The 12,471-nt window shown below is 38.4% G+C and overlaps 1 protein-coding gene across 2 annotated transcripts in view; it reads left to right on the top strand.

Annotated features, from left to right (window-relative positions):
- CAMKMT (calmodulin-lysine N-methyltransferase) overlaps positions 1-12,270 on the top strand; it is a 220,748-nt gene extending 208,478 nt beyond the window's left edge. For both annotated transcript variants that reach the window (XM_087932410.1, XM_026695851.2), the window contains one exon: positions 11,082-12,270. In XM_087932410.1, the coding sequence (XP_087788536.1) occupies positions 11,082-11,159 (78 nt within the window). In that variant the 3' untranslated portion in view covers positions 11,160-12,270. The remainder of the gene's footprint in view (positions 1-11,081) is intronic.
- The last annotated feature ends 201 nt before the right edge of the window (positions 12,271-12,471 follow it).

Genomic DNA, 12,471 nt, shown 5'->3' with positions numbered 1-12,471 from the left:
ACAGGTTATTAACATTCTAAGCAGTTCGGAGAACCGGTTGTTAGAATAAATTACTGACCTAATCCTGTAAGGGAGGCAGGAAGGAAACATTCTGGTGTTGCTTACAGAAACTGCCTCTCCATTAACCCTTATTACATTCTTGGCAGGACTAGACTTCCTGTCTGAGGAACGTCTCTGGAGTGTTTTCCCGCTCCTTTGCTGGCACTTTGCTTGTGTGGAGTGACCATTCAAAGTTACAATGGCACTGAAAAAAGTGAATTATGACCATTTTTCACACTTACGACTGTTGCAGCCTCCCCACAGTCATGAGAGGCCAGGCAAGGAGATGCGTGCCTCGATGTGAGTGATATTGAGTTGGCCATGCCCAGCCAATAACATGACCACCAAGCCACATCCACCTGGTCACATGACCACCAAGCCATGCCTACCATCTAAGCCATGCCCACAGAACCGGTTGTTAAAAAATTTGAATCCCACCTCTGACTTAGACTTATATACTGCTTCAATCTTGAACCTGATGAGATTTGAACTGCCAAATTCCAGGCAGCCAGCAGGCAGTAGAAGTAGCCTGCAGTATTACATTCTAACCACTGTACCACCTTGGCTCTTAGAGTTCATATAGGCAATCACTTAAAAATGAGCCAACAGTGTGAGGCAGATACCAAAAAAGCCAATGCAGTCTTAGGCTGTATTAATAGAGGGATAGAATCAAGATCATATTAAGTATTAGTACCACTTTACAAAATCTTAGTGTGGCCACATTTGGAATACTGCATCCAGTTTTGGTCACTACAATATAAAAAAGATGCTGGATGACTCTGGAAAAAGTGCAGAGAAGAGCAACAAAGATAATTAGGGGGCTGGAGGCTAAAACATGAAGAACAGTTGCAGGAATTGGTATGTCTAGTCTAGTGAAAAGAAGGACTAGAGGAGACATGATACGGTAGCAGTGTTTCAATATTTGAGAGGCTGCCACAAAGATGAGGTAGGCAAACTATTTTCCAAAACACCAGAAGAAAGAACAAATAGATGGAAACTAATCAAGGAAAGAATCAATCTAGAATTAAGAAGACATTTTCTTACAATAAGTTTTCTGTATCTTGTACAGAGGTAGATTTATAAACTGCATAGATGCAGAGACATAACTCAACAAGACATCCATAACAAAGAACATTTATTGGTTCATCAAATATCCTCATAACTCACGTTTGTGATGAAGTTCTTCTTTTATGACCAATCCTTTGTATATCTGCCTTGTAATAAAAGATGGTTATCTCCTAACCCATCTCGTAGCGATAGAAAGAAGCTACCATGAGTTAGAGAGTTCAGACGAAGAATGAGGGAAGCTCCCCCAACCCATCAAGGGTCAAACTAGTGACCAATCAGGATTACAGATGTGGCCCACATGACATGAACTACATTTCCCAGGATACCTTTAACTACATTTACCATGATGCATTCCCTTAAGGGGACAGCTCATAATTCCTAAGTAACTATCCAATTCCCATAGACTGGCTGGGACAGCACACTCCCCGCCTGGAATTGTAAATTCCACTATTAAGAGAAGAGAAAAAAATTAACTATAAACTAAGATAAGCAGTAGACAGTAAAACTAACTGAATAGCATATAACTATATAACTAAAATAAACAATTATCTATATAACTAAGAAAAACAGTATACATTAATAAAGCATCAAACAAAACAAAACATGAAAAGCTTGAGGTTCAATCTTCAAGTTCGGCCTCTTGGTGCAAGTCTGCTGGTCACCTCTGGCAGTCTTTTAGGGTGTACAGGTACTCTTGGTGGCAAAGTCTGCTGGTGAAAGTCTGCTGGTCACCACTGGCGGCCTTTTAGAGTATACAGGTACTCTTTCCGGCAAAGGTGAAAGTTTGCTGGTCACTTCTGGCCTTGTAGGATTAGAATGGTACTCTTGCTTCCACGGTGTCAAAGAGCATCGGGAAGCTGCTGGAAAGGGTGTTGCGGAGGCATATGCTTGTGTAGAGCATCTTAGTAGATGGCTGGTGGTTGCTGGCAGCCGTTTAGGGTGTCCTAGCAAAAGTGTACTGATCGGTGGCGGCCTCTTAGGCTGGAACGTCATTCTTGTTTTCGATGGTGCTAAAGGGTGTTGGAAGGCTGTTGGAATGGATGGTGCTAAGGCATTTGCCTGGGATGGAGCCTGCATCTTTTTGACACTGACAATCCCCCATGCTAGTGAAGATTTGATGGCCACTGGGCCTTCTACAGGGCTGCCGACTGACTCAGAGAAGAGAAAGGCATGTGGGGCATTATTTCCCAGCAAGAGTAGGATCTCAGCCTCCGGATCTAGAGCAGGAAAGTGATGAGCCAGGTGCTGTAGGTGAGGCATGCTACTTATGACCTCAGGTGTTGCGATCTGACTGCGGTCATTCGGTACCCCATCACATTCAAATATGGGCGGTAGTGGAAACTGGGAACTCCAGTAGCTCTCCTCCCCACTGTGCTTCTTGATCCATGGCATGTTGATACAGTGAAGGGAATTTTTTCCTGTTGCACTTCAAAGAGGTCAAAGAATGCGGGTCTGGCCAGGGTGCAGGTGGTTTGAGTCTCTATCCGCATGTACATTTTCATGGCATCTTTGGGGCGATATCAGTTTTATGGACAACCATGAAGGGTCTTTTCCTGGTAGTTTCCTGGCATAGGGCCTGAGGGTGATATATGGTTGCTGTTGTATCTTCTGTCATTAGGAGGACTAACAGCTCTGTGTTCATGGGCCTGGTGTGTGTTCACACTGTTGCCTGGTGGGACACGAATTCTTCAAGAAGTGTGAAGGGTACAAAGTGGTGGCGACCCTTGGCCAAGAAGGTGTCAGTCAACTGGAGCCACTTTTCAATTAGCACCTGCGGAAGTTTTTGAACAATTTTGTTCTGTGTGTCAATGTGATCAAGACAGGCAAAGTGCAGGTAAGTTGGGATCCCGTTGTGCCATTCTCAGCTGTACAAGTGTGATAGCGAGGTCTATGATTCAGAGAGGTTGTCGATAGGAATTTTAGGAAAACTGTTGAGACTATCCAAGAGTGTTGCTTCTACGTCCTCAGAAGCACCATACAGTTTGTCAAGCCTTTTCATGATAACCTAGGGCAGCGGCCAGGTCATCTAAGTGGGATGCCAAAAGTGCCCTCAGTATGTCGGCAGACTGTGGCCCTAGCCATGCTATCAAGTGTCCGATTATTTCATCAGGGTTCAGGCATGCCGCCTGAACGGGGCACAGGAAAAGTTTCTTCCATACTCTACATAAATGACCTCTTTGATCATATTAAGAACAACTGTGTTCTCTTCGCTGATGATGTAAAGCCATTCAACACCACAGACAATACTGCTACCCTTCAAAAAGACCTTGACTATGTATCAGAATGGTCAAACAAATGGCAACTTTAAATCTCAACAAATAAATGGTCTGTCTTACACATTGGCAAAAAAAAATCAGAAAATAAAATACAGGCTGAATAGTCAAGACCTTGTTGATGATCCAAACTCTGTCAAGGATCTTGGAGTACTCATCTCTAATAATCTAAGTGCTAGAGCCCACTATAACTACATAGCCAAAAAGGCATTAAGAGTTGTTAACCTAATCTTACATAGCTTTTTCTCTGGTAATAATACACTACTAACTAGAGCATACAAAACATTTGCTAGACCAATACTTGAATACAGCTCATCAGTCTGGAACCCACATTACGTATCTGATATTAACACAGTTGAGCAAGTCCAGAAATATTTCACAAGAAGAGTTCTCCACTCCTCTACTCATTGCAGAATACCTTATGCCACCAGACTTGAAATTCTAGACCTAGAAAAGCTAGAACTACGCTGCCTTTGGTCCGATCTAAGTATAGTATATAAAATCATACATTGCAATGTCCTACCTGTCAATGAATACTTCAGCTTCAACCATAACAATACAAGAGCAAACAACAGATACAAACTCAAGTTTAATCACACCAAACTTGATTACAGGAAATTCGACTTCAGCAACAGAGTGGTCAATGTCTGGAATATTCTACCTGACTCTGTGGTTTCTTCCCCAAACCCCAAAAACTTTAACCTTAGACTGTCTACTATGGACCTCACCCCTTTCCTAAGAGGTCTGTAGGGGGCGTGCATAAGTGCACCAATGTGCCTACTGTCCCTGTCCTATTGTTTCTTTTATTTTTATTATATGTATCCATGTATTCATAACTATGTTTTTACTTATACCTATTATCTTGTAAGCAATTGACAAACCAAATAAATAAATAAAAACAGCCAAGAAATTAAAAGATGCTTGCTCCTGGGGAGGAAAGCTATGGCAAATCTTGACAGTATACTAAAAAGCAGAGATATCACCCTGCCAACAAAAGTGCGTATAGTCAAGGCTATGGTTTTCCCAGTTGTATTATATGGCTGTGAAAATTGGACCATAAGGAAGGCTGAGCATCAAAGAATTGAGGCCTTCGAACTATGGTGCTGGAGAAGATTCCTCCAAGTCCCTTGGACTTCAAGGCGCTTAAACCGGTCAGTGCTAGAGGAGATCAATCCTAATTGCTCTTTAGAAAGCCAGATCCTGAAGATGAAACTCAAATACTTTGGCCACCTAATGAGAAGGAAAGACTCACTGGAGAAGAGCCTAATACTGGGAATGATTGAGGGCAAAAGAGAATGATGTGGCTGGATGAAGTCACTGAAGCAGTCGGTGTGAGCTTAAATGGACTCCAGGAGATGGTAGAGGATAGGAAGGCCTGGAGAACTGCTGTCTATGGGGTTGCGATGGGTCAGACATGACTTTGCAACTAACAACAAGAACACTGATCTTAAATCAGCAATGTAACTAGTAAGTAGCATTGTTCATCCATATATTTCTGAGAACCTTAAAAAAGGGAAGGTAGGCTACATATACCAATATGTAAAATTTTTAAAAAAATAGTCTCAAGTCCCGAGAATCCCTCTTCAGGCAGCCATACTGAAAAGATTTCCAATGTATCATAGAATCTTTCCAGAACCTTTCCAAAGTACCTGTTAACTCTTATGGACCAGAATTGCCATGTCTATAGGTTCTTTAAGAGAAAGCAATGACAAACAATAGAGCTGTTGTTAGAGTGACTGCAAGCTCTGAGTGACTCTTTTAACTGTAATTTAATGTGGGAAGTGCTGTGTCAGTGTAACAGAGCAGAAGTTGTGAACTGTAAAATAATAACATAGGCTTTCAAGAACTGTATGAAACTTGTGGCCCATGGCTTATCCACAAAGTTCTCAAATTTCTCATGGGGAATTGAAAGAATTATACAAATTCCCTATTTTCCAAGTGATTCACCAGGATGCATAATTGCTATGGAGTCGATGATGGGAGATGCTTTGGGTCACTGTTGAGCAAAATCTTTCTGACAGTTTGCAAGAAGAAACTCTAGGTTTGGGATCCTCATTAATATTTCAGGCACATCTGTGGATTTATTCTTTTTTTTTCTACTGTCTGATACTTGGCGGTGCAATGTTGATTGAAAAGGTGGCTTATAATAGTTTCCTTGGTTCTCTCTTTGCTTCCTCATTGTAAAGCCCAACATCCCAGACGCACAGCAATTCGCATTCACCTTTCTTTCTTCTTTTGGGTCTAAAGAATGTGGAAGTACGTAGAACCATTTTGGTGCTCAGTTTCCTATGTAAGAAGCAAATTCTTCATTGCTGCTTTCCTTAGACTTGGGAGATCAAGAAAATTAGCAGAGGATATCATCATAGCTCTATCATATTAAGCTTCACATGAGTTCCTTTTTTTTTTTCAATGTTAAACAGCCCCTAAGGCAAAAAGAAGACAGGGAGCTGGCACACAGCCTGACCTCGCAATGGGCAATTATTTCTTTCTGCTTTACTCTGTGTTCAGGTGCTGGCTAAGTGCTGCCCTGCGTTAAAGGCTCAAGAAGTGTTTTTTTTTTTTAATTGAATTAAGTCTGTCAGAAGAATTTTTCAAGCTCTTCTCCTCATTTCAAATCATACTCTAAACCATACAATCAGTAATCAAAAGCAGCTGTACAATATTTCACATTGGAGACACTGAAATTGGGATGCATTGATAGAAACAATTTCCTCGGGCAGTTTTGGGTTTTGATGCTATTCTTCATTTGCCTCTGATGAACCCCATGTTTAAGAAACATAACAAAATAATTGTGTTCCAGCTATGTTCCATTTTCCCTTTGATAGTGCATAGAATGATAGATGGAATCGTATTGCAAAAACTTGTAAAAAATTACACAACTAGAACAGGAATGAGGAAGAAAATAGCCACTTGGGCACCAAAAGCAGAACAAAACAGAAGCCAGTAGAATGGTATTTGATAGAACAGACGGTTGATATATTGTTGATAGAAATGTTGTTGCAGTTCTAGGACAGCAAAAATAGAAGAAGACAGGTGTTGGCTTGGCAGCATTATGTTACATGACTAATAATGGGCTGCATTTAATGTGGTGGGCCACATATTGAGCTACAGCAATTCCCAGTTTCTCCTACAGTAGGAGATGCTCTGAAAAACTATATCAATCCCAAATATAGTCACTGTTCAGAGCAAGAACATTCAATGTCAGCTAAACTATTCTGAAATAATGGCACTAGAGAAGTAATTGTATGAAGCTGGCTTCCATGACCATTCCTGCTAGCTTCCATCCTTCTCCCCAGTGCCCCATACAACATATCTCTCAAACTCCCTGTATTGTTCCTTGTTGATAATTAAGCAGGTAATACAAAGGGGGACACCTGCTATTATGGCAGAGAAAACCATTGAAAGAACCTAGTCAGGAGAAGCATCCTATCCAGAGCTCAGATGACATCATTAAACCCTCATCACAAATAGCCACCAGCCCCACAGCCCCAGGGTACAAGAGAGGGCTTAAGCCATCCAATGCCATTCACATGCATGGTCCTTTTGTTTTTTGAGAATCATGAAATGCCACCCTTTGAGGAAAAAGTACTCATTACGTTTCCCTACATGGGCATATATAAATTATAAACTTTATGCTCAGAGATTAATGAAATATGTGTAAAACTTTTATTAATCAAATCTATATTCTCTCACAAACACAGAAATTTCTTGTATGAGTCTTATTTTTTATTCTTCTAGGGTGGCTGAAAATCTGAAATGGCAAAAAGGGATTAATAACTGAAAAAGAATTAGAATCAGAGCATGGGGTTTTTCTCTAATTTTCCCAATTTTCTCAATTTTTTTTCTCAATTTTCTCTATTTCTCCAAAAATAAATTAAAATTAAAAAAAGTTCCCTGAGTATATGTTTAAACTTTGTTAGGGAAAGTTGCTGGGGGGAGATTTTTCAATAATCCGTTCCTTCATAACAGAATAATTAGAAAAGAAGAAAAATGTCATTTAAGTGTCCTCCATTACATAATGGAGGGTGATTTTTCACATATTTGTTTCGAACAGTGAATTTCCTGCATTTTATTTTGATGCATAGGGTTGCCTTGTGAGAGTCACTGGGCAGTATACAGTGATTGATTGTTTTATTGATGTAAATTTTGCTCAGTAAATTATATATCGTTTGAAAGACCTTGAAACAAAAGACCCACTCCTTCTTTAGGATTAAGATAGAGCAACACAAACAATTACACAGTAAATAACAATAGCATTCAGCAGCTGAGGCAGTACAGCAATGTGCAAAAATGGAAGAGGGCTCAGGCACAGATGTACTGGCTGAAAATAGAGATACGGCAAACTTGATATGCTCCTATAGTTGGATATCAAACTTTCTTTCCCCTAAGCTCAGTTGCAAATATTCCCCATCCTTCTGGCTCATTAGTTAGCTTTCTCCTAAACTGATGATGGCTGATATACCTACTTTTTGGAATTTTCTTCGTTCTTCTTCCAAGAAAAAGCTGGGAGGGTTTTTTTTTTTTTTCCAATTGCAAGGTTGCTGGGCTGACTGGAACCTTCGTGTTTTGTTGCTGGATTTATGTGAAAAGTTTGGTTGTTAAGTAGGATCATGCTTTCTGGTTGCATATCCAAGCTTCATCTTTTCCTCAGACATGTTTTCTCCCAAATGAAGGAGAGGCATTTTCCTTTCGGCTCTGTGTTATCCTCTTATCCCTACTGTTTTGGAATAGAGCGTAACCAGCTGGAGAACTGTAAGAAGCCTGATAATGCAGCTATTTTCTGCTGTCCCGTCTTAATCTTGTTACACAAATGGTTGTGAAGAGATTCATGAATTTTAATTTTGCCCTCTGCATTAGTGCTTCATGTCACTCATCCACAGCTGCCTTCTATGGCGAGTTATTCACCCCTCCTCTTAGAAGAGGGGGAAAAAATAGTTACAATCTTGACAGTAGTGCAAGTAACAACAATTAAAAAAAATCCACAGATTTAGGCAACCACCCATGAAGCTGATTAACAGGCACTGATCAGGAGGAACAGCTTTGCCTCTTAAACTTTTCACCTCTCATTGTTAGCTGTGAAATTTTATTTCCGTTTCAAAAACACAAGCCTGTAATCAAAACTGGGCCTATACTTTATCATTGTGCTTTTGTTTAAAAACTATAGACACATCCTTTCCCCAGGTTGGGTTTCACAATGTATCAGTCTTGCACTAACCTCTGGAATATTTTCTTAATAATTAATGCACTTAAAAAAAAAAAATAAGGAGATGCAGGTTATGCTTCTTTGCCAAATATATGTTGCAAACTGAGTATGTTTCATTAAAGATTCAATATTTCCCTTCTCCTGAGATAAATAACCAAAATATAAGATGAGCGTAGCACAGATTTATGTTTTAACAGGGACAAAGCGAAATCCGGATGGTTTTCTAAACAAAAGCAACAGCTGAGGCTGTGGTATGAGAGCAGAATGTGATGTCAAAAGAATAGTTATATTTCTCCTTATCTATTTGAAATACCACATTACGAGTGGCTAGTGCTTATAATGTGTCTGGTGTGCAGTTAATAATTGTGGCTGCTGTAAAGGGTAAACAGTATGAATTCCGCTCCCGTTGCTGTTGTTCACCCTGTGGGTCTGAGTGTGTTACATCCAATTAGGAGGGAAAGCATAATGCTACTAAGAGTGGCCATATAATTTATTTCAGCCTCTCTTGCTCTCCTCCCTTTTCTTGCCTCCAAAATTGAAAAATTGTTTTATTCACAATTTGCTTTTAGTTGTTCATGCAATTCAAAGGGTGGGCTCACGAGGGTTTTTTTTTTCCCCGTTTCATAAAAATACAATAATTAATTGGGCTCAGAAGTGCAACCATGATGTGCGCAATAACACTCTACATAATATTCTGGACTGAAGCATATGCAGTATTTACAAATGCTTCTGTGTATGCATATATGAGTTCAATAATGTTATGTTTCCAATGCACTTACGATTGGATAACAGGTTGCAGTAATATATGCCTTTGTGGCATTTATTTGTTTAACATCCCCCTGCTAATCTGGAATAGTGAAGCCGGGTCTGGATTGTGTTTAAACTCTGCAATGGAGCCTTTGGGCTGGCCACCAGAGGTCACTAGAGAATTCAGGTTAAAAGAGACATGGGGGCAGACCAGATCTGCTGCATTCCTAAACAAGAACATTTTTTTTTCTTATGGGTTTACAAGATATTATTTCTGGATATAGGTTAGTGAAGCTGTTGACCCAAGACACATCAAGGTAGAGATTATGAGCAATAGGAATGGCCATTTGAAGTTCAGTCCTCAAGGAAATGAAGTTTCCTTTCTAAAAACAAACCTTAAGATGCAACTGGGGAAAACTTTGAACTGGAAATTATGTTGTATATTTTTTTTAAAAAAATCAAGTGTTTCTTTATTATTATCATCATCATCAACCTTTATAACAATGGAGTGTTTTTGGTGCTTCAAGAGATCACTTGAAATGTGTCCCATGAAAATTCATGCTGCCATCGCCCCACTGAAACAAAACAAAAACAGTTTATTTCTGGTATTAACCAACATTTTGGTATTTGCTATGACCTTGTAAAACAAAGTACATCAGCCAAAGTAAATCAAAGGATGGGCTCATAAGGTTTTTTTTCCCCATGTTTTCATAAAATGACAATAATTAATTGGGCTCAGAATGTCAAGAATAACATTACTTGAACAATAAGTTGGATATTATTTAAAACGTTGCATATTATTATAAAATTAATGAGCTATTTTATTCACATAGAACTCTTGGTGCTAACATTAAAGACATTAAAGAACCAAACTGTCATTTTTAACATGGCTGAGAATTTGAACAGACTAATATTGTTGCTGGGAAAACTGTACTACTCATAAATGGTAAATTATTCTTCAGAATTAAACAATAGGACATTGGTAAATTCATGTTTATATAATGGCTAAAAAGAAATGGAAAAAGCTATTTCGAATATATAATATTGTAGGACACATATGTACACTAGAGTATTACATATTAAAGAAAAAGGAACACTACTTCATATTCTTTTCCTCTTATCTTTCAGTTTTGCATTACGTCCCTCCCTCCGCCCCCCAAACACATATGAAATTGTTTCAGTTAAGTCTTTTTAAATGTAAGATGACTTGATTTTCATCTGGATAGCCTTTTGAATTCAGTAGTTTGTGCCAATAGAAGATATATGCCAAATTCAACAACTTGGTAAATAAGTTCTCACTGGAGAGCTGGCTAAATGAATACTTGTTTTAAGAATGAATACATGTTACATTGACTGAGTTATAAAATTCACATAACCTTTGTTTTTGTTGCTAAGAGTATGCCAAAGTGGTAAGTCTGAATTAGTATGTAAAACTACTGAAATTTGAGAGTTGTTGATGATCTTAGTGTTCCATCAATCATCAATTTAAAACCTTATCCTTTAGGAAACAGTTTAGCTTTCATTTATTTATACATTCCAGATGAGTCTTATTTACTCCCTGCATGATATTTTCTCACCAGCAATTTTGATTACTGGTGATTATAAAAAATGAAAATAAAAATTATGCCAAATGTTTATTTTCTCCTTTGATACCCACTCATCCAACAACAAAAAAAACAGACTTACTAGCAAAGATTATGTTTCTATGATTAAAACAAATTGACTGTTGCTTTCTATTTCTTTATTTGCAGCTGAAAAAAGAAGAAAAAGATATCTATGATCCAAATCTCCACTACCCATTTTTTCTTGTTTTAACCAAAGAAGAATAGAATATGGGAAAACAATATTTTTTACTACAAAATGGACTGTATATAATAATTTCATGGGAAAGGTAAACTCTGAGCGATCATTCTCAGAACTTTGGGTTCATTATATTAAAAAAGAGAGCTGGAAGTCTTAAGAGCTCTATTTTCCTTTGTGGCTGTCATTTCACACATGACTTCTTCATTGTGACAAAAATGTTTTTTTTTTCTGTTGCATTTGGAAGAATGTGTTTGACCAACTGCAAAATGCTGAAGGATTTATTGTTCGAGTAAGTGAAAAAAACCAGATGCTGATATCTGTTCAACATTTGAGATCATATCATATTCTATGAGGGGTTCGTCTTATCATTACCCCTTAGCCTATTTTTTTGAAAATTACCTTTTGGGTTTTCTTTTTAGAATGAAAATTTTCAAACTCAGTTTGTTCATCTGACTTTTTTTTTATAACAGGATGGAATTTCAGAGTTTTATTATTGAGTTTTTATGTTGGGGTGGGGTTTTTTTTGTCCTCTCTCAGTAGATGTATTAGAAATTATTGCTTCAAACCAAAGCCTCATAAACTGACCATTTGTCCTCTGGACACAATGCGTTGGCCAGCCCTCTGCTCCTCCTCTCCAATTATGTGTGATTAGTCTCAGTGTGTTGTGTCAAGAAGGGGGAGTGTGCTGAGTACTTATTATCTGTTTAGGTACAAGAAGAGTGCTCTGACTATGAATGAAAAGTGAGTCTTTATCAGTCCTGAAATCTAACTGCAACTGTTCCCTATACTTGCTATTAAAAAAATAGATCCTTCTGTGAGAAATGTTGGGTGCTGTAGCAGTTGTGGGCTTTCCTTTGCTCTCTCACTCCCCAAAAATATCTCTTAACATCAGGCATAGCCCACATCTTTTCATTAACATTTTTGTCCCAGAAGCAATGCATGCCTTTCAAAGCCTAAGACAAAACTATTTGGATTTGTTTTCTTGCTGGTTTAAGAAACACTTTTTGGCCTCTTAAGCAGCTTATCATCTTTTTTTTAAACCTATTTTTAAACATGAGGGGGGGGGATCAAATGGTGTTATACTTCATTTTGTGCTTGATTGGCAAAATATATGAAAATAAAATAATTACCCCTGAATTGTTGCTTCTTTTCTCTGATTTAATAAGTTGCACACAAACTCCCATGCCCTTCCATCTTTTTCTCAAATACATTTCTTTACCATCAGTTTACATGATGGTACATTCTACACTTTTTTATGCTCCATTAGAGCACCTATATGGATCACAGAAGGCATAGGTCAAATCGCAGTTAGATCATACATTTCTTTCTCACAAAACC

Source organism: Pseudonaja textilis, chromosome 1 (genome assembly GCF_049901715.1).
Source record: "Pseudonaja textilis isolate UNSWEBS1 chromosome 1, rPseTex1.2, whole genome shotgun sequence".
NCBI lineage: Eukaryota > Metazoa > Chordata > Lepidosauria > Squamata > Elapidae > Pseudonaja > Pseudonaja textilis.
This window is presented reverse-complemented; position numbering and strand designations above follow the sequence as displayed.